Source organism: Sinohyriopsis cumingii, chromosome 6 (genome assembly GCF_028554795.1).
Source record: "Sinohyriopsis cumingii isolate HCF-2022 chromosome 6, ASM2855479v2, whole genome shotgun sequence".
Taxonomy (NCBI): Eukaryota; Metazoa; Mollusca; class Bivalvia; order Unionida; family Unionidae; genus Sinohyriopsis; species Sinohyriopsis cumingii.
In genome coordinates this window covers 149,075,832-149,103,776 of record NC_142966.1, presented here as the reverse complement: position 1 = coordinate 149,103,776, position 27,945 = coordinate 149,075,832, and the positions used below count along the sequence as shown (strand labels likewise).

Genomic DNA, 27,945 nt, shown 5'->3' with positions numbered 1-27,945 from the left:
TCCAACTATCTGCATTAACTTTTGCGATTAACTCAGTTTCTCAGATACTATGGCCTGTAACGGCATACTTGGCCTGTAACGGCATACTTGACATGTAAATACTTCAATCATAAATAAGTCAAGCTCGGCTTGCCAGTAGCTTCTGGTGGGTTGATGGTTCTTTCTGTGGTTTTCCCAGGTTCTTCCTCCACTATTTATACTGACTGACATGTATGGCCTATCTTGTGCTGAAAATGGCGTTAAACCCTACAACAACAAGTTTCCTCAACTCTATTACTGTAATGTAATTTGACGCAGTGATGATGATGATAATAATAATAATTTTACTAATGCTTTGTTTGTAGAGTGTGACTCATTTCATCAAGGACTATTCTCCTTTGAGGCCTTCATAAGAAAAAGGAAAAGAATATACATAATACAAAAAGATAATAGTAATTATTATTTATCACTTAGCTGGTGTACTTTACATACAGTGAGTGCAGCATAATATTTGTATGTGTTAAGATATCACCTTGTATGAATCTGATTGGTCCAAATGAGCCCATGCACAGTATCATCTTTAATGATTGTCTGTGACCTAGGGCATTTTCCTTACCTCTCCTTGATTGCCCAAGGGACATTGAAATAAATAGGTTTTGTTAGTCAGACCTTATGACAAATGTGGTTTAAATGCTAAGTTATATGAGAAGATAAACCCACCTCTGTTTAGAGAAGAATGTGGACCCAACTGACAGAAAGTTCTCCAACCACACCATTTTTTTATGCGTTAAAATAGCTCCAACAGGCTAAAGTTTTTATTATGTGATGCCATTCTGACTCTTAATAAAATGTTTCTTTTTCTGCAGTACTATTGCAAATCAAATATTGCCAATATTAAGTCATAAATACATTAAATCTGGCTTCTCTGCATGCAATAATCACCCAATCACATGAGCATCCGACAGTTGGAATGCATTGTACTGGAACTGGCACACTTTTGGTGGAAACATTGTAAACATCTTTGTCAAAATCAATGTATACTGTATGGCTTATCTTAACTATGTGATGTTACACAATACAGAAGTTTCCCTCAAAGAGCCATTGTTGAAAAATGTATTAAATGTTTTTCTGATTTGGAAGGACAATTGCTGTCTGAATTATAATGTATTTTTTTAAAATCTAATTTGAAATGTTACTGGTTATAGAACTGTGCATTATTAACTCATCTAGCCTCTGGTGCTTTTTTAGAGTTTATTTTTCGCACACAGCAGATGACGTGTAGCATCTGAGTCAGAATGAATGAAACGTCTTCTTTCTCTCTAAACTGTTTCCAATAATGTAAACACTGTGATAAACAGAATCTCAAATAGGTAATGATTTAATTTTAAATTTATGAAACTGAGTATATGTCCAGCTTTTCTTGCCAAGGCTTGCAAAAGCTGGACATTGTTCAACTTGTTTCATAAATTTGATGAAGAATCAAATAGATACATCTAAAATAATGTTTGCTGCTCTTGTCTAAAGTTCATAAAACCTGTCAAGCTGTCAGTGTTTGACAAATATTCTCAATATGGCCATCTTCTTTTAGATTATTATTTATAGATACAGTTTTAAAACTTTTACATTTTCTAACAGTTTATTTATTGTAAGAAATTATTTTGGGTTCCCTAATTTATGTAGTTTTTGTGATGTCTCCAACATCAAAAGTTTTTTTTAACCTTCATTTATTACCGTCTTAGTTTATTGTGCCCAAGGAAGGAAGAACAGTAACAATTCAGTTATGGAAAATGTTTCTGAAAATTTGGTTACCACATAAAGCCAGAATCTGGTTGTCCAGTCAGGCAGAAGGTGTGAGAAGTTTGGTTGCCCATCTCATTAGCAACCATGTACAAGCAGTATATTTATCCATAGTTGGAAATGTGGCAAGGGTTGCTCTTCTCCCCATTTGAGAAATAATCAGTGCATGAGGATTTAAATTATGAATATAAAAGTCGCTCTTGAGAAAAACAATTCTCTCCTCTGTACTCAAAATGTATGAAATAATTAAAGCATAATGTAAAACAAATATTTCGTAACATTTTAGCCCTTATAAACTTAAATTACCAGTGAAATTCCCACACTAAACGGTAAATAATTGATTGTACGATTAATAAACTGGAGAGAGATAAAAGATTTCTGGACTTAAAATTTGGAAGAAAAATGTGACCTTTTAATTTCTGGGACAGTTTACAATGGGAACCAGTCTTATGGTAGGTTAATCCATGGTAATGCTAAGTTATTGACCTTATAGTCAAATTCAAAGCAGATTAGGGTAAAATATTTACCAAATATCCTCACTGATAATATACTTATATAGTGAGATGCAACTGCAAACTGCTCAGATCCAGATCTGCCATCACATAATATGCCGGCAGATCCGGGTCTGTGCCATTTCTTAAGAGTAATCAGTAGAACAAACAACATAGACCCTTATCTGCTGGTGCATTATGCTATGGCAAATCAGGTCTATGTTTTTTACAGTTGGACTCAACTTATAAGCGAGCATATATGGTGTTTTACATATGGAAACTTAAAAACATATCAATGAAACCTGGATAGAAGTTATCCCCTGAGTATGTGATAAGTGGGATATAGCTAATTTCATCTGTTTCTCTGTTCATAAGCATTTTCATTTCCAGAATATAATTTTCAAACTGGTCATAGTATTCAATCAAAGTTGGTACACATGTCAAAAAATGTATACAGAAGTACCTTTTCATGCCTGAATTTTCTGGATTCATTGTTTTCCAGTTGCCATGGAAATTGAGTATCAAAAGTAGCATACAAATTGAATTGGCTAGACCAAAGGGTACTAGCTTATTAATCAACAGTATAAAAATTGAGAGCAATGGACCATACTGTACTTTCAATAATAGCCGTTACAAAAGCTAGGGACAGGAGTGGATGTCATCTTTATATACATAGCTGTTTATTTTACAGGTTTACTGTATTTTGTTCAGAAAATTTCACAAAAATATGGCCTAGAGTTCAAAGGATCAATTTTTATTGCAGGTACTATTTCTGAAAAGATGCAGCATGTCGGAGTTCTATTCATACACAGTAGAACCTGTCTTGAAAAACTATACCTTTTTCCAAAAATATCTTGGTCTCTCAAAACATGTTGTCTCATGACAGATCATAAAACTATTATCAGTAAATCTATACATAGAGAATCAGGCCCCTAAGTCACTCAGATATTTTTTAAAATTTTTCAGTTTGAGGTTTTATATTATCCTGCTTACACTTCTGCCAAGATCAATATTTTTGTAAGAGGTAGAGTTTTTGAAAGGAAGAAAAATCACTTATTAGTTTTAACAAAAAGAAACCTTTAAATGTTGTAAAAAAAACTGTTGACAGTTTCATCAAAATTGAGGAAATTCACAAAAATACCAAGATTTTATGACTATTTTATTCTCAATTGCATGCAGAATGTGCTTTCAGAAAAATTCATTGTTACAAACCAAGCAATAAGAAAGGTATTCAATCGCAATTTGAGGAAGAATTTTTGAGATGTTTATTGAAACTTGTGCCCGGTCTCTTACAATGAATTATCTCTTATAGCAGTCATTAGGGACAAATTTTACTGTGTTATGCTTTTCATTGAAGCACTTGAGAATGCTCCGTTGCAGTATATTCATGCATCTGGAGGATTATGAGTGAAGAAGTATATGATGTTGATGTTGTGAATAAACTCTTGACAAGTAAAGCAGTGCACCTTTTTTTTTTTGCTACTCTGTAACAGATGTGATGGTCTTGAAAATAAAGTTGTGAACTAAAGATTGTGAGCTTGCAACTGCCAATTCATGCTGACAGAGGAGATGTGGGAAAGTGGGGGTGTCAGTTATAGTATGAACAGGCACAATTATACTGTTTACAAGGCTCAGATAATATTTATGCTAGACCAACTGTTACTTTTTGGAGGTTAAGCGTCAGGAGACAACAATTTCCAACTGGATATTTCGAAACTATTGACAGGCATATTTTGGTAAATGGATTTCTAGATGATTCTTGCTGGTAAATTTACACAATACAGCACCCATCAATGACAGCACTATCCGTGGGAGTTCATCATTCCCTTCATTAAAACAATATCTGTGGGAGTCATAGAGTATAATGACTCATAGTGAGACTACCTGATAATGAACATAATCTTACTACCTTTTAATGAAATGGGATCTGTTACCATACAACAAGAATGGTATTATAATGAATGGTCTTATAGTGGGGGAATGCTGAATATTGGCATGATCTGTTTCATTTATTAAAGATTCTTTGATACACATTGTTATTTTACTATAGTGTGATATTTTTAGTTTGCATTTACAGCAGTAAATGTTTCACTGGGTGGGACATCATGCTACATGTCTGTGGCGTCATGCCCCAGTGCTAGACATCACTATAAACTGTAACTGCAGACATCGTAGCGATATAACTGAAAAATTGTTAAAGCTACATTAAAAATCCAAATCACACACACACACACATGCAGTAAATGTTTTAAAACACCATAAATCTTAGTATTTGTGTTTCCATTAGCAGTTATTAGGAGTTGTGGCCACACAAGTCAGTGAAAATAAGGGTTCTTCTTGTTCATTTTTTTCTTCTTAGTCATGGAACTTATTTTTTTTAAACAACATGGGTAGCAAACTATTACCACTGGCAGCTTCAAAACCAAGATAATTAGATTAAAAAATATTACCAATTGGTAGCCTCAAAACCATAACAATTAGATTAAAAAATATTACCAGTTGTAGCCTCAAAACCAAAATAATTAGATTCAAACATATTACTTGTAGCTCAAACCTCTAGCATACATGACTGTCAGTATTCACATCTTAAAAAGTGAAAATCTGTACTATTAATATGGCAGCAGGCACTGCATGTAGCTGTACCACAGAGTCTGTGTATTTTGTTGTTGTTTTTGTAGGGTTTAACGCCATTTTTCAGCACACAATAGACCATACATGGCGGCCAGTATTAATGGTGGAGGAAGAACCCAGGAAAACCCCGGAAAGAACCACCGACCCTCGAGAAGCTACTGACAAGCTTTCTCACATACCCACATTGGCTGAATCCGAGACTCGAACCTACGTAGACAGAGGTGAGATGGCAGTGATCCGTAATGGAGAGCACTTTAGACCACTCGGCCCCCCCCCCCAGTGTATTTTGTACTTGTATCTTTGTAGTGAATGATATATATACCATGTTTGCATAAGTAAATGGGACTTGATAGGCTTTGTTTTGGAACTTTGAAAATGCTTAGTTATTCAGGAATCATTATCATGGGAGTGGGGTCTCTCTCTAGTGTATTTTTATACATTTCTTAAATCAAAGGTATCTAAGTAATTGTCTCATCCACAAAATACTTAGATCTCAAATTTCATTCCCAGGTGTTCCATGAGAGGAAGATAGCAGATGAAGAAGCCATAAATATCGAACACAATGTAGACCTGAACAGTCCCCAGGACCTCATAGATCAAATACAGAACAGGGTATAATATCATTGATCAAAATAAACATGGGCCAAGCAATATTGTATGCTTCCTTTTGCACATTTATCAATCTCTTATTTTCACATTAGTTTAAAAAAAGTGTTCATTCTGTGTTGGGTGATTTTGGGTCCATATTGCGATTCTGTGTTGGGCAATTTTGTACTCATAAAAATTGTGATTCATTGTTGGGCAATTTTAGGTTCATAAATATTGTGATTCTGTGTTGGACAATTTTGTACCTATAAATATTGTGATTCTGTGTTAGACAATTTTGTACCCATAAATATTGTGATTCTGTGTTGGGCAATTTTGGGTCAATAAATATTGTGATTCTGTGTTGGGTGATTTTAGGTTCACAGATATTGTGATTCTGTGTTGGGCAATTTTGGGTCCATAAATATTGGGATTCTGTGTTGGGTGATTTTAGGTTCACAGATATTGTGATTCTGTGTTGGGCAATTTTGGGTCCATAAATATTGGGATTCTGTATTGGGTGATTTTAGTTTCACAGATATTGTGATTCTGTGTTGGGCAATTTTGGGTCCATAAATATTGGGATTCTGTATTGGGTGATTTTAGGTTCACAATATTGGGATTCTGTGTTGTGTATCATAATAAGATGTTCTCTTCATATGATCATTTTATGGGATCCATAATACATTCATCATATCCATTGTTTTAAACTTATTTTCATTTCACTTAAATTGCACAAGTTCTTATAACTTACATACAGTTTTGACAGCTGATGCTGGCTTGCATTAGAGCAAAATCAGAGAACGCAAGAAAACGATTAACCTTGGCTGGACAACCACATGATTGCAACTGTTAAATCCAAAGATTAAACCCTCAGCCATGAAGGTGCAGAGACAGCCTAATATCACAGCTCAAGTCACGGTCCTTATATCAGTGAATCTGTGAATTTTACTTTGTATTAGAGTTTCATTATAACAAAGGATAACCCAGACTGTGAAATTGTGCAATTCATGCATTGCTGTAACTTGCTGGGGCAAAAAAATGAGGAATCAGTTATGATAATTTCATTCTGTACCGTTGCACCATTTTCCATCAAAAGTTAAACAGAGTTATAACCCGTTAGATGTTGAATTTTCCCCTTTATCTGCATCATTATTTCACTTCTGCTTAGTGACTTTTTAAGGTTTTAATGAAAATCCAATCTAATTGTGTATGAGGCTTTACATTGACAACATCTGGGGCACATTTGATAGTTCACCATTTTCCAACAAAATTGAATGGAATTTCTCTTTGGCTTGGACCTTTTCCCATCAGTTACATCATAATTTTGTTTCTGCTGAATAACTTTTGATTGACTAAATGGGTTCACATCAAAATTTACCATCAGGTTTTCCACTAGGAAGGCTAAAGTTACTTTTGATTTTTACCATTTTCCAATAAATCTAAATGGACTTAGGGATACTGTTTGACTTGAAACTATTCCCTTCAAGTGCAGTTTCCTTTCCATTAAATTATTTTTGAAGAATTTCATGAATTCAAACCAGATTTGGTATGAGGTTTTATCTTAATGCCTAAGTTCACAATACAATGTTTAGCTATGGCCCATTTTTCACTTTAAAGTGACACTGAAGTTTAGAAATAAACATTATTTAAAAAAAGATAAAATTTTAAAATAAATGTAAAATTTTTATGAAAATCTGTAAATGATTTCAAAGTCATCAGCATTTAAAGAGTTTTATGGGAGATAACTCCTCACAAACTTTTTGCTATCCCAGATTTTGATGGCATCACCAAAGAGGAACACCAGATTAAGATAATTAAAACTTTTCTTTAAGAGGATTTTAACACCATTCTATTTACAACAAAATACATGTAAATTTACATTTATCATCAGATTAATATATTTGTAAATGAGGAAAAATAAATATTGATATTATTGATAAAGTAGAAGTGTATATTCATTTTTTAAAAATTGTTTATTTTTCTGGAGAAATGAATGAGAAATAAGATTTCCAGTTTCAGCCTGTTCTTCTAATAAGCAGATCATTTTAAACGTCTTAGTGACATTAATTTGGTTTGACAAGAATAATGCTGACATTTGAAGACATTTAAACTTCCATTTTCAATAATACTTGGATGATTCAAATACCTTTCAGAATGAGTAGCACCATCTGCCACAATCATCAACTTAAGTATCATGACAAAGTTACCTTTAATTTATATTGTAAGATATCAAGATTTTCTGAAATCCTTCATCCATATTATATCAGAACACACAAATATTAATAAGCTTTACCAAACTGAAAACATCTCGAAGAAACCTTATTCAATTTTGGTGGAGTTTTTGCTATTATTTATGCTGACATGGCTTCTTTATTTTTATTATATTTATTTCTAAACTTCATATCCCTTTAAACTTTGCACAACAATTTCCATCATCTTAACACCTGGGTACCCGATCAAAGGGAAATTGTATTAAGTATGAACCTGAACTGCTTTGTTGTAGGTTCACACATGCCAATCCCCAGGACAGGTATAAACGTAATTTATTTCTAATATAAGTGACAAAAAGTGTAATCTGATCATAAAAAGAGCAATCTGTATATTACATGCCATAATTAAAGAAAACTATGAAGTTAGGATGGTCTAGCTTTAATCAGCATTGATTCTTAAATAGGTTGTGTAAGGAAGGAGAGAAGCGTCCTTCCTTGAATTATTATATAGCACATAGATGACAAGTAAATTATAGCAGCCATACAAGCCCCTGTGATGATGAATAAATGCACACATGAGACAAGCCTCGAACTGTAATCGTTATTCTGTGTCTCAAATAGAACTTGGAATACTTTTTTTTCAACAGATACCTGGCTGGTCATTTTATTACCCAGGTTATTATTAACGGGCGAGTACCCACGTACCCAATGGGATCTTTAGCAATTTTCAGGTGTGTATTTGATTCTAATTGTGTTTTACAGGTATTTGGTAGTTCCAAAATGGCATGCTTAGTCAACATTCTGCAAGATCTGCTGGCTGTGGAAACAGTCTACCCAAATAACAGGTACAATTTTCATCATGATTTAGATTTTTTTATCCAGTTGGCTGTCTAGGATTTAAGAAATTAACTGTTCCCAAACAGATGTGTGAGACATTACAACATCATATGTACATTGAAAGTTTATTAGATACTTCCACCTATGACCCAGCACCTTGATGATTGTTCACATGTATCACATACAAAATTAAATGGTCATAACTTCAGTATGTCACAACCATTTTCATGATATTTTTAGCATACAATCACAATTTATATTAATTCATATGAGGTTAATTGGGATAAGACAAAGGCTTCATTTTGCTGCATGTGTAATGTTAATTTGCTGGCATGGTTATCTCTTCTCCAGGAATCAGTCAGTGCATTACATTTTTTTTATATTGCACAAAAATTTCAATTTTTATTCGGGGCACAGATATAAATGTGTATATTTTGTTCCACTTCTCCGTGATATCCTATTAGATATTGTGTTTAGATCCATTTCTTGTGTGCTGTTGACTGCAGGGTTTTGCTATGAGAGGCAGGTTGTGAGCCACTTATATTTTATAAACACATGGCTAATTTCTTCATTTGCTTGCCCAGCAAATTTTAAATTCTCCTTGTCTGTCAAACAAATGCTTTTTCCAGCACTACCAGCAGTTTTGCTGCATTAAACTTGTAGTTCATTCAATGTCGTTTATTTCTTGGTTATGGTCTTCAAAGGTGCATTAAACAATTATGGATTTTTAACTTTGCATGGTTGTAATATTTTTCTCATTTAGTAAGTGCATGGGGCAGGGGGGTGCTTTCTAAAGTAACTTACAAATTCATAAGTGTTAATGTATAATATCCATCCAGACCTGTCATTAATAAATAATCTTTGAAATCTGAATCTCTTTTACTATGCCTTTGACTGCTCCGGTGGCCTAGTGTTTAGAGCATTCGCCTTGGATGCGGGAGGTCATGAGTTCAATCCCCAGTCAAGTCATACCAAAGATTTACAAAAATGGTACTAACAGCTGCCTCACTTAGCACTTGGCATTAAGAGGTTAGTGTTAGGACTAGTCGGACCGGTGTCAGGATAATGTGACTGGGTAAGACATCATGCTACATGTCTGCGGCATGAAGCCCCAGTGCTAGACATCACTGTAAACTGCCACACTGCAGACATAGTAGCGACATGACTGAAAAATTGTTAAAGCTACATTAAAAATCCAAATCACACACACATATTATGCCTTTACCCAGTGTTGTACCTTGAGCATGGAATGGTAGGTTTCCTACAACTAATTTTATCCAAACCCCCTAGGTCTTGACTCCTTTGTGCCCCCTGTGTGTACTTTTTCATCCAAGATTTTTTTGATATAAAAATCTGCTTACAATTTTTCTTTAGTGCATACCGGTCCACAGCTATTTTGGCTATAGCAATCACCAGAGTTGCTAAAGACAATACAAACTTTAAGATGGCAGTTTATTTTCACTTTTTAAACAAAATTGTGACAATCAGAAACCATTCAAGATTTTTCACATTACAGTGTCACTGTTGACCACTGGTGTATTGCAATGTCACTGATGATCAGCAGTGCATTGCATTGTCACTGATGACCACCAATGTATTGCACTGTCAGTGATGACCACTGTTGTCGTACAATGTCACTGATGTATTGCAATGTCATTGATGACCACTGGTGTATTGCAATGTCATTGATGACCACTGGTGTATTACATTGTCACTAATGACCACTGGTATAGTGCAATATCACTGTTGACCACTGGTGTAGTGCAGTGTAACTGTTTACCACTGGTGTAGTGCAATGTCACTGTTGACCACTGGTTTATTTCAATGTCACTGATGACCACAGATGTATTACAATGTCACTGGGGTGGCCGAGTGGTCTAAAGCACTCTTCGTTATGGATCACTGCCATCTCACCTCTGTCTGCGGCAGTTCGAGTCTAAGATTCAGCCAATTTGGGTATGTGAGAAAGCTTGCCAGTAGGTTCTCGTGGGTCAGTGGTTCTTTCCGGGGTTTTCCCAGGTTCTTCCTCCACCATTAATACTGGCCACCATGTATAGCCTATCGTGTGCTGAAAAATGACGTTAAACCCCACAACAACATCGACAATGTCACTGATGACCACTGGTGTATTGCAATGTCACTGATGACCACTGGTGTATTGCAGTGTCACTGATGACCACTAGTATATTCTAGTGTTACTGATGTATTACAATGCCTCTCATGACCACTGGTGTATTGCAATGTCACTGGTGTATTGCAATGTCACTGATGTATTGCATTGTCACTGATGTATTGCAATGTCACTGATGACCACTGGTGTATTGCAATGTCACTGATGTATTGCAATGTCACTGATGTATTGCAATGTCACTGATGTATTACAATGTCACTGATGTATTGCAGTGTCACTGATGACCACTGGTGTATTGCAATGTCACTGATGTATTGCAATGTCACTGATGACCACTCGTGTATTGCAATGTCACTGATGTATTGCAATGTCACTGATGACCACTGGTGTAAAATATTTTTGAGGTTAAAATATAGATGTAAGGGGCTAAACTGATTTGGTCAAAAATGTTCAGAAACAAAAAGTTTGGTATTTAATCAATGAACTGTTCATTTTTTTTTAAATAAAAATGATTCAGTAAGCATGGGAATTCTAATAAATGCCTATAGATAATAATGAGTGAACACAAAAGTTAATTAATAGTGAGAACCAGAATGGAAATTTGATAATTCAGCTCTTTTCAGGTGAACTAGATAAAACAAATGGGATTTTTTTTATGGGCTACTGCAGCACTTGATACAATGTTTATAACACTACATGCGACCCAGGAAAAGATGATAGTGCAGTACGGAAAATAGAAGTTTGGATGACAAAATTGTAATAGTATACAAGGTTTTCTCCATGTTTTTTTACTGTTGAAAGTGCTCTAAGTACCATCTAGTGCTTTTATTTGTCCATTTAAAATGGTTTGTGTCCCCCAAATTTATAGGACAGAGGGGCACAATGTCTCCTACCCTTTGGACTTAGGGTGCAACACTTTATACAACTGCAAAATCATCATGCTGATTCACAACTTTGTGATGATCACATTATGAAAAATTATTTGCCAGTCTCAGAGGGAACCTTAGTTTTGATATGTCTTTATTTTCCCCATTTATGGGTTGCTTACCCTGAAGACTACAGTGATACAGATTTCAAAGATGTTTTGTTGGACAATTATCCCAATATTTATATGATCTTAATATGCTTCCAAAGTCTTTTTCTTTGGCAATTTCTGAAATTTCAATACTCATTCTCCATTTCTTTTCATTAAAAGTATTTACCTGGTAAATTACAACTACCGGATGATTATTTCATCCCTTCATGTCATACAAATAATAAAAAATTTCTTTTTAAAAAATGAACAAGTATATGTTATTCTTATATGACATTTTTATGATTCTGGGAATTTTATAACTGCAGTGTCATCCCCATTATTTTAATTTACCGGTAATAGCAGTTGATATCTTGCATGTTGTATATAGCACAAATGTAACAACTTTTTATTTTTAACTGCATGAGCATCCGTGTAACAGCCATACATGTAATGATGTCTGTAATGGACATGCGTGTAACGATGTGTATTAGGCTGCTACAAAAAATAGTATTGCTTTAACATTGCATTTGTCATTGTCAACTTTTTTTCTCCAAATTAACAACATTTACCCCAATGGAACAAGATTCAGTTTGAAATTTTTAAAGTATGAAGGAATTGAATAATTTTCGGAGGCCTGGGTGACTGAGTGATCTAAGGCTCATGCTTTTACTTCTATCTCACCTCTTTCCATATGGGTTCAAATATTGGGCTCGGTAGCTTCCGGTGGGTCAGTGGTTCTTCCAATGGTTTTCCAAGGTTCTTCCTCAACCAGATCAGCTGGCCGCCTTGTGTTGGCGATCATATGCTGAAAAATGGCATTAAATGCAGAACAGCAGCAAATAATCCTCAGCTACATTGTAATTGTGCCAGGTAAATACTTTTGAAGATTGGAGGTGGGGTACAATTAATTAATGGACTGGAAGAAGACTATAACTGGAGAAGTGTAAAGAGTGGCTCATATATTCTATGCTAAGGGCTGTTCCATTTTGGCTCATATATTTTATGCTAAGGGCTGTTCCATTTTAACGTACGTGTTACCCAGGGAAGGCAGTTTTAAAAAAATGTATGCCAGGGTACTTTGATTTCACAGAGTTCGTATTAACTCTGTGATTTCACAGAGTTCGTATTAAAATGATAAGAAAGAAAAGAAAATTCTAAATTGCATTTATGGGTGAGTACCCCACTTTAAAAGTGCCTTCCCTGGGTTCCATGTATGTTTTGACGGAACAGCCTTAATATAGAGGTGACTTTAGTAGATTTTTAAAACTTCTAACCAGTTTCTGCATTTTCTTAATGTTTGGAAGCTTAAGCAAAATACAGTGTGAGCTTGTCTTTAAAGTGAAGTACAGTGAAGATCAGCAGGGATATTACATTTCAGCTAATGTTCAAAAGTTCAAGTTAATATATGGATGTTATGATTAGATTTTCAAACCATTTTGAATATTTTGTATTGGAATTTGCAATTTTTTAAAATTGAAATAAATTTTCATTGAAATATAATGGGGAAATCTGTCTACTAAGGAAATACAAGGAAAGGTATGATGGGCAGCACTATCCAAGTTTGCTGAAATGTTCGTGCTTAAAGGTAGATAACATAACCTGATTGCACTCTGACACATTTTAAGCAAACTTTAATTCTTTTCATGTTCTAGAATGTTATATAAAATAATTTCTATTCAGTTATATGTCAGTGTATATGAAAACTAACTAAAACCTTCAAAGTATTTGATGTATTTTGTTTAAGCTTTCATAAGGTAACTTAAATTTTAAACAAAACAAGCACTGTTGTTTTCATTTAGATATGTGTCTCCTAAAACATTATAGCCTGTGCCTGGGGTCTGTCTAAATTTACTTTTCCTCAGAGATGCTTCCATGATGGCCTTTTTACACATTTTACATAGGACAAGTGAATCTGCAAGACATGTGCCTGTATGCAGTTTAGTCTCCCTTTAGTAGCAGTAGGCATTTGTTGCATTTTCTGGTATGAGCAGCATCACTGGAGGCAAGATTTTATATTTGTCTTTTGAAAGCATCATGTAGCTCGTTGTTGAATGATATTTTACTAGCGTGTCAAACCCCTGGTTCTCTATATTAAATAATATTGCATCTTTTCTTTGCACCAGTGAGTATCTTTGGCAAACCCTTGACTGCCTTGTCCACCACGTCGTCCACACCTGTGATGTGGCCAGGCTAGATGACCTTCAGAGTGACCTTCAGAAACTGCCAGACCAGGTCCATCTGGGTTTGAAATGTGTCCATTCCTACAGACAGCTTGGGGATTCTGGTGTATCAGGGTGCAGTGCAAACAGTAACTGCTGTCAGAACCATTCAAACTTAAGTCAAAAGAAGACGTCTGCTTGCCAAAATCAGTTGAATGTTGGACAGACAAAGTCATCTGTAGGTCAGAAACAGTGCAATGAAAGACAGTGTTTGTCAAATATTTTTGAAAATTACCAAGAAACTAGCACAGTTGTGTCATGCATGCAGCAAAATGAGTTGAGTAAAGACAAGACTGTGCCAAGATTCTCTCATGAAAAGCCTCAGTCAGAGTTGAAATTGAGTCAGTTACATTCTAGTCAAAATGAATCCGGCAGTAAACAAATGGCTCCAATCAAAACAAAATCTAGTCAAGACAAATATAATGCTATGAACATCAACATGTCAAATATGGTTAAGGAAAAGACAGTTGTCTATAATCAAAATAACAGTTCCTCACATTTGTCTCACATATCTACATATGACAATGTGTCGGTCAATGATCCAGGTCTAGTGGGATTTCAGAACACGTTGAAATTCAGATCAGAGCCTAAAATTGTGGACTACACACTGTATGACAACATCGACTATATTGACTCAGGGATGGATGAAGATAGTGGATCATTGGCAGTTGGGAAGCATAGCAATGCTGTTGTTAGGCAACCAGTTCCTGTACCAGTTAGTAAAATGCAGGATCTAAAATGGATCATACTATCGGAGGATAAAATAGGTATGTATGTTATTAAACTGCATTGATACATATATTGCAGAAAATGATAAATTATATTCTTTTTCTGCATATTTAAGACTTTACCGTTAGAAATGTTAAAAACCCTCATAATAAATATTAACATTGTTCATTTGGTTCATATTACTAAAAATGATAAGATGTTCATTTCTACATACACCACTCCCTCGATAACTCGCACCTGATAACTTGCAAACTCACTTATAGCACGGGTCAGGCATAATCATCATAAATGCAATGTGTCCTGTTGTAATTAAATGTAAAATGTGTCAATCTATCATAACAGCCATGTCCACGAGCATTTCTCTGAGAACCTAATTAAGTACCGACCGTGTTTTGATAACTGACTTCCGGAAGTATTTGTTGTATTGTTGCACTGAATTTAAAGCTGGCCTCCTTTGTATTATCACGTTAATCATGTCTTTTAAATCAAACAAAGGAGGTGGAATAAAAGAAAAGTTAAAAGTCACAAAAAAATCCTACAAACTTAAAATCTAGCGGGCCCCCGGTTGTATGTTGGGTGAACTCACTTCATTTGATCAATCGATCACTTATAAATGTTATTGTGTATGTAACATGAACTACCTTAAATTAACCAACTCTTTCATAACTGTGATCAAAGATAACAAGGCAGCCAAGTGAAATGAATACTTTGTAAAAATAAAGAGCTTGATTTCACAGATACTGACCATTGTGGGCAAGCGAGTATCGGAGAATTCTTGAACTGGCACTTTGAGATATTGTCAAGAATGATAAGAAGTTTCATTATTAATTCCAATGAAATCACGACATCAATGTTGTACTAATTGAGCAATACAAAAATTGAGTTTCAACATAGACGATTGTCTCACGAAATAAATGTCCCATGTTTTTTTTAAAAAGGAATCTTGTTCAGAGGTGTATCAACAGTTAGTCTAGTTGCCTGCTCTGTGGACTCCCAGTTTGGCAGGATAAGATTAAACACCACTATGGGAACCAGACTCATCAAGAAAACAAAAAGCAGTGATGTAATACACAGATTTTTTTTTGCATACATGTAATGGTTGTTGAAACCAGTTGGAACGATCTTTCCTATGTTGGACATTTTGAAAATAAATGTTTAAACAGAATAACGAAGAACTTCATTCAAAAAAGCGTGTTATCAAAAATTATTGTCAATGAGATTGTGAAATGAGGTTTCAGTCAATAAACAGCCCAGTTCTCTAATGCCGTTCTTCCCCCCCCCCCCCCATGGTTTTCTTAATGTCAAAGCCATTTTTTCTCTTAAATTTTTGGAGGTCCCTCGATAACTCATGCCTCACTTATAGTGCAGTCTATGTTTGTGGACCCCATTGTGCGCGAGTTATCGAGGGAGAGGTGTATTTAAGCTTATACAATTAGAAATACAAAAAGCCTTGATCATAAATATTAACTTTGTTCATTTTGAAAAGGATGACAAGTGCCATACCTGTTCTTCTGTGCAGTTAGAAATTACACATCGATTCAGCTTAGGTTTTTCTTGCAACCAGTAATAACATGTACACATTCATCAACGACCACAGATTTGTATAAAAGGAAATTATGCAGATGCTAGGTACTATGCAGTGAGCATGCTGGACTCACAAGCAGTTGGTTGCAAGTTCAAAATCCACCTAGACCAGCCTGGGTCACCTGCTATGGTAGTTCAATGGTCAGCATGCTGGTCACTACCAGACAAGCCCAGTCCATTGTTGTTGGGTGTTTCTCTGCAAGGCACTTAGTGCTCCAGTTGTTTTGACCCAAAGTTTACTGCTGTGCCAATGAACATTGATCATTCGGTTATTTTCTCAATCATTCATTTGACATAAACTTTTTGCTAAGGATCGATGCATGTGTCTCTTGTAGAATTTTATTTGACTTAACACTCTGATCAGCCGATACAGGAGACCATCTCAGAAAAGCAGCAGGTTGAAAGCTAAAAAGTCAAATGGTCAGTAGCAAGACTGTTAATTTACAGATTTTTCAAATTTTCAGCTGGTCAGTATAAGTGTCTATGGCAGACAATGGCTGCGAATGGACGTAGGCTGATTCCTGACTTTAATCGCCTGGAAGCTCTGTTTCAAGTCAACACCATTGACCCACCAGTTGAGGAGGTAGAACATACAATTTTCCACATTACTTATGCACCTACAATGCAGTTTGAACTATAGTGGTTTCACTGGTTTACCAACCAAAATCCTTATGTTTTTTGTAGTCCTGTATTATAAGTATTCTGTTGTGGAATTGTCCATCTATCCATTCAATCACATTTGTTTGTGCAGCTTATAACTTTGTAGCATTTAGCAAATTTTCATAATTCACGTGAGTTTTCTATTTTCAAGAAATTTAGAAATTACCTGTTTTGTTTCTGTTTGGTGCTTCAGATGTGGACTGCCATTTCAGTAGGTTGAAGAGTGAATGCATTGTTCTTAGTGATGGAAATATTTCTGATCACATTCAACTGAATGCTAATTTGATGGGCTAATGCGTAAGTTTCTTTAAGGTCCAAAATTTTGTGTTTCTGGTTGGCCGACAGTCCCTGTTTTTCATTGCCAACCCGAGCTGCTTCAGTCCAATACTTGAAGCACCTGTATATTATATATACTAATTATTATATATATATATATATATATATATAGGTAAGACACATGGGGCTCATCAAACAAATATGGTTTATCACATTAAGCTTAATGAGCTTTGATATGTTCCTTTGATTCCAGAAAATTCACCCAACACTTAGCCAACCTTAGCATTCCTCAGATACAATTGCAGGGTTGCATCTAAGACACGCGATCGTGCAAATCCCACCCAAATTTAAGATTTCCTGCAAGATTTTTAATCCTATGCGGGCAAAATCGCACACAAAATAAGAATTGTCCACATTTTTTTGTTAAGAATGCATATATTTTATTAAATTCTTTTTGCTGTAAAATTCCTCGTCATTCTCAGCGAATATGTTGTACTTGTATAGTTCTAAATACGTCACGTATTTCTGTGTCATGTGCTCAGTTCTCATTGATTAATAACAAAGGTCAGAAGAGCACATTTGATACAGAGGCATGCTTGGCAGGACAGCATGTTAAATGGCTAAATCAGTTATACAACTTGGACACTTTTTCATTCTTTAGCAGTAACACTTCTAATAACAGTCATGGTGCAGAAGTTTCTGTCATTAGGCACAATGACAGCGAACAAACACTTCATCATGCTAATCCCGTATCCAACAATGCTAGAGAGAGAGAGAGAGACTGTCGTGCCATATTATTTTAGCATTTAAACACCTTGATGGGATTTCTTAAAACAACCGATTATCACAAGGCAACATCCTTAGACACTCCATGGTCTTAGGTTAAGGTCCTTACACAATTTGCATCTGATTTTGGTCATTTTACTTTGAGGTTTTTATAATCTATTTGTTTTACATTTCACAAATACTTTAATAATAAAAAAAATAATATTAATAATGATAATAGAATACTTTTATGCTTTGATTTATCATCAAGCTTTATTTTTTTCCAGGATTGCATAGCAACAGTGATAGAATCAGAGTTAATGCAGAAAGTACAATGTAGTCAATTCATTTGCATCTTAATTGATGAGAGTACAGAAATTTCAAATACCAAGAAGCTGGTCATTTATGTGTGACCCAAAACATGTTTTGACAGTGGTGTCTTGCTAAGACTATCATTAAAAGAGAAATATACTCTAGAGACAGAATGTGCAGACTCTGGCAGATTATACATCAACATCATGCAGACACTTTCCCAAATCTTCAATTAGCAACCGCTCTGGTGGCCTAGTGGCTAGAGTGTCTGTCTCAGAAGCAGCAGGTCGTGGGTTTGAATGCTGGCTGAGTCATACCAAAGACTTTCAAAAATGGTACTAACAGCTGCCTCGCTTGGCACTCAGCATTAATAGGTTAGTGTTGGGACTGGTCGGCCTGGGCTACATGTCTGCGGCATGATGCCCCAGTGCTAGACATCACTATAAACTGCCACACTGCAAACATTGTAGTGATATGGCTGAAAAAATTGTTAAAGCTACGTTAAAAATCTTGATCACAAACACAATTGATTTTTGGTTCAGAGGTTACTGTCAGTGTAAATGATAGGAGAAATTGTTTTTTCAATTAATTTTTGTTCTAGATCTCAAACTTTGACCAAAGTTTGTAAGGGGCTTATACCTGTCAAAATCATTGTGGATCAAAGAAAAATATATTTGCAGCATAATTTTTATTCCAGAGAAATTCCTTGACCAACCTTTTTGACTGGCTTGTTCTTAGTGTAATAACACATCATTTAGATTTTAAGGTCAAGAAGTCAGAGGTCTTGGTCAAGGCAGGTCCAAGAAAATAATGGCTTCTTCAAAATAACTTTAGTTCAAAACCACATACCTCGACCAAAGTACAAGATCATTAAGACCCTGATAATTTCCACAGTTCCTACACAGATGAGTATTAAAGCTGATGCAGATCTATAATATGATGTCCACTGTTTTCTTGTTGGAATATGCTGAACATGTAAGCAGCATGGTATAAAATGATTGATAATAATATGAATTCATCTTTTTGTGGTTATAATTTTGCATACCCTGTCTACAAAATTTGCAGACATGTGAAACCTCTTTGTTTTGAATTTCTTATCATTCATAAATTTAAAAACCACAAAATATACACTTATGTCTTAATTGTTTAACAAGAACTTCATTTTCAAAGCACTAGGATAACAATCTGAATATTCTGGTTGGAACCAATTTAGCTATCACACAGCCTAACAACTGTCACACAGCCTGACAGATATCATACAGCCTGACATGGGATTGGTTTAATAATTAAACAGCAATTATGTAATCTGGTTGATTTCAGTACTGCATAACTTGACATAGAATTGGATCAATTCTTAATCATAATTTAGACTAACTGGAAACATGCATTCAGAGTGCATTGATGGTAACAGAAGTAAACACTGATGGAAACAAAGTAAGCATTGATGGAAACAGAAGGTAAACATTGATTGAAACAAAGTAAGCTTTGGTAACAGAAAGTAAGCATTGATGGAAACAAGTAAGCATTGATGTAGCAGAAGGTAAGCATTGATGGAAACAAAGTAAGCATTTATGGAAACAGAAAGTAAGCATTGATGGAAGTAGAAATTAAGCATTGATGGAAATAAAGTAAGCTTTGATGGAAACAGGAGGTAAGCATTGAAAAAAAGTAAACATTGATGTAGCAGAAGGTAAACATTGGAAACAAAGTAAGCATGGATGGAAATTGAAAGTAAGCATGCTCGAGCAATTTTGATAATCTAGACTTCATGTTTACATCAGTGGATTAAGAACAGAAGGATAAGCTGAATGCTTGTTCAGTGGAAACTGCAATAATCATTTGCCTGAGTATTTTCTTTTTACAGTTAATGAAACAGGTATTTTCATACAACAACTAATAAATCAGGAGGAGCCATTTATGCATGTATTCATGATATTAAGCTAAATCAGTAGTTAGTAATCATTGATACATGTATTAATCCAATTAAGACTAAAACAGTATGTTCAGTCTTCTTAATACATTTAACAGTAACAGTTGGTTGACATTAGGTAACATTATTATTTCCAAACTGACATTTTTAAAGTTTGGCATGGACTTTTTAAAAAAAGAACAGGATTAAAAAAAATTGGGTGGGGAACCACCATTTATACAAAGAGACTGTTTTTGCCAGGTAATTTTATTTTGACATGTCCTATGTGCTCGTCCAAAAAATAATGACACTAGACAAAGATAAGCAGTTTACCATGTGATATAAATATTATCACAGGCATTATACTTTGAAATATGGTTCACCACATACTGTATATATTTGCTTATAAGACCTAGATCTGCCATCACATAATACTCTAGCAGATATGGGTTTTTGTAGTTTTGCAGTTGGACTTGCCTTATAAATGACAGAGCTCATAAAATCTGATAGCCCAGAACCCCTCTAAATCTCAATCAGCCTCCACTCATTTTATAAGTGACTTGCCCTTTAGCCTGTCCCAAAAGAATGTTATTTAATTTGCCTTAAACTGTGCAGCTGTCGATGAAATGGCTGCATTTTTATGTTCACGTTCTTGAAAGATAGTGGTTGTTGTTGTTGTGGGGTTTAGCGCCATTTTTCAGCACACGATAGGCTATGCATGGCGGCCAGTATTAATGGTGGAGGAAGAACCTGGGGAAAAAAGACACTGGGATAATATTAATCAAGAGCTCTCTGCTAGGACCCATCTGTAAATCCCTTTACAAAATGAATAGAATTTTGTTAATTATCAAAAGCTATCCAAAAAAATTATGTTTACAAAGTGAAGCATGTGACCTATGAATGAGGACTGGTACTATTTCTGTCCTCTGCATTTCATTGGTTACCTAAAACTAGCACTGATGCTGACTTGGTAATGAATGTTGCTGGTTAAATATATCAAGCAGTAACTATGCAATAGATGTCAGTTAAGCTAAGCTTAGGGATTAATGACTTGTAAAAGCTCCAACAACAATGTTTATTCACACTAAATAACTTACAGTATAACTAAATCCATTTACTCATTGAGTTGGTAGCCACTGATTCTGTCAATTTGGAGTGAGTGTTTTCAGTAATTGTCATGCATCCACAGTTCCACATGTAACTAATTACATCCACAGTACCACAATTTAGACCACTCCTGTGACCTAGTGGTTAGAGTGTCTGCCTCGGTAGCAGGAGGTCATGGGTTCGATCCCCAGTGGAGTCATACCTAAGACAAAAAAATGATACTAACAGCTGCCTCGCTTGGCACTCAGCATCAAGAGTCAGGATAATGTGACTGAGTGGGACATCATGCTACATGTCTGTGACTAGATGCCCCAGTGCTAGACATCACTATAAACTGCCACACTGCAGACATTATAGCAATATGACTGAAAAATTGTTAAAGCTACATTAAAAATCCAAATCACACACACACATTTCTATTTTCAACTTTGATCCAGAAATATGGAGATTATTGCAGCATTCAAAAAAACCAAATTGCTCCTAGGCCCCAAATGTTTATCCCTACATACTGATCATGATGAAATGCAGACATATCAACAGGATGGCATACAATCAGAAATTGCAAAAACAATTGTGTGCCAAAATTATTCAACAGTTACCAGCTGATCATGCAGAAATTGTGAAATCATTGGAAGCCTCGTCAGTCGTCAGCCCATATTCAGCAGAATGTAAAGAAATATTCATTGATTAGCTTCAGGTGAATGAGACCATCCATTTAATTTGTCTGGGTGAGGTGGATCTGTCAGAAAATACGGCTTTGTCAGGCAAGTGGTTTTTAAGTCATAGCAAATGATATTTTTAAAATCGACTTGACATGGGCTTGATTATAAAAGAAAAATGTGCATTGGAGCAATTGCACAATATTTGACGTCAAGACCTGAAGGAAAACATTGCTTTATGTTAAAAATTTTGAGAGGTGACTAAAGACATGGTTCAGATCAATGATTTCTGTTGAAATTTTAAATCAATTTCAACACTGGGTCAAAATGATATTAAAAGATAGGGTCTGTTTAGGCACATGGAACTGGAGTCAGTGCAGCTGGAATTTGAATCTGCTTTTGATTTTTTAAGCCACTTTCCACAGGCCTATATCTGAACACAGTGTTTTGGAGTGACTATATATAGTACTTATTGATCATACACCCAGGCATCAAAGATTGGGGTAACAGGGTGAACTATTAGTTATTTTTTCAGGGTTAATTGATAAGAGTGAAATGAAGGGGCTATATGGTCTGTTTCCATTCTTGTATTACTCTGTATTATCAAGTTTGTCACTTTAACAGAGAAATGGGGTGGTTAAAAGGTCAGATGTCAGGGTCATGAGGGCTGTTCAGTCAAGGTATACAGTGACATTGTCACAAGCAAGATGATAAATTTGCATATTTTATTTAAAGTTTCATCATAACTAAAATCAAATCTTGCATATTTTAACTTTTTTGCACAGGTTATATTGCTGCCTTCATCAACCAGACTGAACATCAATTTATTCCTCAATCGTTTGGATAATGGGGCTGAAGATTTGGTACACAGCCTGGAGGACGGGGAAGCAACGCAGCTGACTCTTCCATTGTTACAGTATCTGACCCAAATATTGCCAAGCCCAGAGGAGGTACCTTTCTAGATCAGATACATAGTTCTTGATCACATAATCTCATGAACATGTTTCATATTTCTATTTCATATTTTCTATGTTACCTGTACGTAATACTGAATAATGCATCTTGAAGTAACACAAAAATGGTGAAAGCTGTGAAGATGTATCTCATAATTAACAAGGTGGTTTTCTCTTATAATTTTTTCAAACAAAAACAGCATGATTCCCATAATAAGATTCATTCTATTATTAAAAATATTGTCAATAATCCCACTCTTATTTATACTAAATTTTTATAATGCCCACATTTACAGCAAGTGCGACATAGCAGTCACCAGTCACTTTTCTGGCGGTGGCAATAGCAGGTTATAGTTTTGTGATTTCAGGTAAAGGAAAGATTTACTTTAGTGGGGACAACCAGAATTATTTTTTACAGAAATAAATGTGTTTTAAGCAAATACTGAGTTATTATCAACTACACAAAAATTTATTTACATTAACATTACTTACCAGTCAGTGAGGCAGAAGATCAGGAAGAACAAATCATGTATCTGTTTATGTTATTAAAGGATAATTACTTGTGAAAGTTTGGAGTTTTAACTTTTATAAAAAAAATTATAGTATTGCATAGCTAAAGATCCAAGCAATCCAAAGTGACTAAAACGTTCATAGGTTTGTGTACATTTTCTTAATCTACACTAGTTGAATCTACTATATATTCTTAAGTCCAGTCCAACTGCAAAAAGCATCTACTCAGATCTGCCATGTCCTCAGATCTGCCATTGCATAATGCACCAGCAGATCAGGGTCTGTGTTGTTTGTTCTACTGATCATTCCTAACAAACTATCAACCCAGATCTACCAGCAAATTTTACAGTGGTAGATCTGGATCTGTGCAGTTTGCATTTAGACTTGACTTACAAGCGAGTACAGATGGTATAGCTCCAAGAGAGGGTTATTATATAGAAATGTTTGGGGAAAAGTGCCCTTGTTCTAATTGCCCATAAAATAATAGCTGAACAAGTATTTAAAAATTCATAATTTGCTAGATGATAAACCAGCAGTGCAGAAATCCACTATATTGTCCGAATCGGAAATCTCTTCTTACAGACGAGCAACCTGTGCAAGGTTACTTGTCCATGGACAATTAAATTGTGCTTTATAACTTGAATGGGCAGTAGTTCCCATTTTGTCTGAGCAATGTTTATACAAGCGCCATTCACTGAGATTGTCCATAGTAGTAAAAGGTTTGTCCTTGTTCATGACGAGTTTTCGGTCACTTTGTACACAGCACAAATAATGGCAGTTTGTGCATTTTACACAGAATTTATGAATCCATTTTGTTTATTCAATTTATTGTATATGCTCACTTAATAGTCAAGTCCAACTGCAAACAACACAGACCCTGATCTGCAATTGAATAATGCACTAGCAGATCATATCTGTGTTGTTTGTTCTCCAGATTACTCCTAATAAACTGTATAGACCCAGATCTGCCATCTCATATGCACTTGCAGTATGCATCCATACCAAAGATTGAGTGTCACTGGGATTGAAGAAACATTTAATAAAGATAGCATCTGCAGTTATTCTTTTGTATGTTACCGCATATGCCGTAAATGGAGACTGCTAAAACATTTTCTTGGAGTACATAGTAGAGTTTTGTTGCATACTCATTTCAGAATTTCACAATAATGATCAGATTTGGTCATGTTTATTTGAGTGACTAATATGACTGGATTTGTTTTTTGCAGTCCAATCTGAACTACTAAACTAACCCACTACATGGAAGCTGTAGCCAGATTGTCGTAAATGTGATTTGAATACTTAAGATAACTGCCATGTTATGTGAAAATAAAAATTTGGTGTCGTGAACAACTGTGGTATTTGTCTTTTTGTTTCCTCAGGTGACCACGATTCAGTTGTATCAAGGACAGAGACTGGAACTCGGTATGGCCGAACAGTTTATCTTGCTTCTGGCAGATATCCCGGACTACCAGATCCTAATTGAGGGGCACCTGACTAGAGCTGAGTTCAATAGTACCATCAGCAAATTCCAGGCATCCCTTGTATCCATGACAGAAGCCTCTAAACTCATCATCAACAGTACTGAGCTGAAAAAATTTCTGCAGCTGATTCTCTCTGCTGGGAATTTCCTGAACTACGTTAGTAGTTGTCCAGTCTGTGTTCTTTGCTAACGATTGCTAAAGACTACTATCAAATCAAAATTATTGATGCAAGTTTAACTTACCCATGCATTAGTATAGTAAATGTTTTTGCGTTTTCTTATTATTTCTTATTTGGGTGTAGGGATCACCCTAACTGAATTAACAGATCTTAAGACAAAAGTATCACATTAAAGGCAGTAGCAGTGATGAAAGCATAACAGTGTTTTTATTTTGTATTTATAGATTTCAGTCTGTGTAACATAGCTTATTGTGTGTTCCATAGTTGAGACATAACTCTGCCAGACTTGAGTTTATGCATGCTTTAAGTTCTGTCACACACATGCATACACACACATGTAATAACAGGGATATAGCTGTCACTATGTCCATCTGTCTGTAAATATTTTTCATTCTGCCGTCACATAATGCATCAGATGTCTTCGACATCAGAATTTATTAACAGTGATGAGTAGAACAAACAGTTGAGACCCTGATCTGCCATTGCATAATGCTTTTGCAAAGCATGGACTATATTGTTTTCCATTGGACCAGATTTATCAGAGTATATATGGTAATTCTCTAACTTCCACACTTGATGTACGTGTTAGACATTTTGCCAGGGGGATATGTCATTTCTAGATGACTTTTATTTAAGGGTATTATTTCCTGTTTACATCAGTGGATCATCATCCACTTTTGCCCACCGCTGTATCATGAGATCAGAGATTTAATGGCCAGCCAGATGAGAAGTTGTTGTTTTTATGGGGTTTAACGCCATTTTTCAGCACACGATAGGCTTTACATGGCGGCCAGTATTAATGGCAGAGGGAAAACCCTGGAAAGAACCACCGACCCACGAGAAGCTACTGGCATGCTTTCTCAAATACCCACATCGACAGAATCCGAGACTCGAATCCACGCAGACAGAGGTGAGATGGCAGTGATCCGTAACAGAGAGCGCCTTAGACCACTGAGGGCCCTCCAGATGAGAAGTAGTCAAGGACATAGTGGAAAATTGTTTAGATAGTATTTTGTCATTCAAGTTTTGTGGTCTGTAAAATATTACTGAATGGTCTTTTGGCTCTGTAATGTGGTAATATTTTATGTCCTGGTGGTTTCTTCACTTTGCCCTGCTGCTTTCCCCCTTTTGACCCTCTGGAAAAATTTCTGGCTGATGTTCTGTATGTCCGCTTCTGTCTATACCACAGGAAAAGCAAAGGTAATAAGAAAATCTTGGTTAAGTTTTCCATATGATCCTAGTCTTCAACCCCTGAGAGCCTTCTTACATTTGAACTGTAGTTCAGACCCCCAGTGAGCCTTCTTACATGTTAACTGTAACTCAAACTCCCTGAGAGCCTTCTTACATGTAAACTGGAACTCAACCCCCCAATGAGCCTTCTTACATGTGAACTGAAATTCAAACCCCCTGAGAGCCTTCTTACATGTGAATTGTAACTCAAACTCCTCACTGAGCCTTCTTACATATGAACTGTAACTCACACCCTCAGTGAATCTTCTTTCATGTGAACTGTAACTCAAACCTCCCCCACCCCAGTGAGCCTTCTTACATGTGAATTGTAGCATCTTCAGAGGATTTTTTTTAAAAGTTACTTGAGAACCAGTCTGCAACAGGCAAGCAGATGACACATATTCTTATTGTAAATTGATTGGTACATTCTACAGAGAAGATCTTGGTAGAGAGTATCATGTTATGATGTTGTCTGTCCATCCATCTGTCTGTGAGCAATTTTGTTTCTGCACAATAATCTGAGTTATCCAACATCTTCTGTTACCGATACATTGTGGATGGCTAACACTTAGGGTAAGGAAGAACCCTATCTATATTTAGGGTCTAAAGGTCTAAAATGAAAGAAGAAAGAACCCTATCTATATTTAGGGTCTAAAGGTCTAAAATGAAAGAAGAAAATGATTTCTTCACAAAACTCAAGTTCTGCACTGTCTACAGTTATCACATGGAGTAGGAAGAAGTCTTTTGACTTTGGGGTCAAAAGGTCAAGATCACTGGGACCAAAAGAATTTGCACATTAACTTCAATTCACAACCATTTACCATCATCAAAAGTTTGTGGATGACTTCTTTGATAAGAAAGAAGCCTATCGATTTAGTGCTTAAAGATCAGGGTCACTGACTTAAAGAAGAAAAAGATATTTTGTAATTAAACTTTAATGCCCTGACCATAGTTTATGTATGGCTTGCATTTAAAGTATGGTAGAAATCTTTAGAAAATTGGGTTTCATAGAATAATGTTTGTTTTAAGTACCTTGACCGAACTATGTGGATGGCATACACTTAAGGTAATTTTAAAAAATAGATACCGGAGTCTAGTGGTCAGAGGTCACAGCCATGGAAAGCCTGTTAAGAAATGAATTGCTTCTGCAGATGCATTACGATTTAAGGTGGCTTACCTTGGCCATAGGTTGTAGCCATTAAAACACCTTAGTCATAATCCCACAATTCAGCTATGGACACAAGAGACTTTTAAACATGGGGCATGCATATTCCCGCAATTCAACTATTGACACAAGAGACTTTTAAACATGGGTCACGCAATATAATGTGTAGTTTATGGTACCTGTGTTTAAATTTTTCAGGGAAACTTCAAAGGAAACTGTTGTGGTTTTAAGCTTTCAAGCCTGGAGAGACTGGCAAGTGTTCGATCACGATCCCCCTACAGGACATTACTTCATCATTTGGTGCAACTGTCAGAGGACCAAGATAAGGATGCACTTAAGTTTGCCAAGGATATAGTGACCCTGGAAAAAGCTGCAAAGTAATTATTTTAATCCTACACTTTTAATATGGTATTGAATGCAATATAATCTAGATATGGCAACTTTTATAGCTTGTCGTGACAAATCCCAGTGCTTTTTATAACAAAGCATCTGAGCTTTATGGAATTTTTTATATGATACCAGTCCATAG

General features: G+C 35.6%; 1 protein-coding gene across 1 annotated transcript in view; it reads left to right on the top strand.

The window, feature by feature from the left end:
* Nucleotides 1-27,945, top strand: part of LOC149798244 (inverted formin-2-like) — a 68,967-nt gene that overhangs the window by 18,464 nt on the left and 22,558 nt on the right. The window contains exons 5-11 of the mRNA XM_089960857.1: nucleotides 5,409-5,510; nucleotides 8,459-8,541; nucleotides 13,803-14,665; nucleotides 16,676-16,794; nucleotides 22,685-22,849; nucleotides 24,742-24,999; nucleotides 27,615-27,793. Of these exons, the coding sequence (XP_089816983.1) occupies nucleotides 5,409-5,510; nucleotides 8,459-8,541; nucleotides 13,803-14,665; nucleotides 16,676-16,794; nucleotides 22,685-22,849; nucleotides 24,742-24,999; nucleotides 27,615-27,793 (1,769 nt within the window). The remainder of the gene's footprint in view (nucleotides 1-5,408; nucleotides 5,511-8,458; nucleotides 8,542-13,802; nucleotides 14,666-16,675; nucleotides 16,795-22,684; nucleotides 22,850-24,741; nucleotides 25,000-27,614; nucleotides 27,794-27,945) is intronic.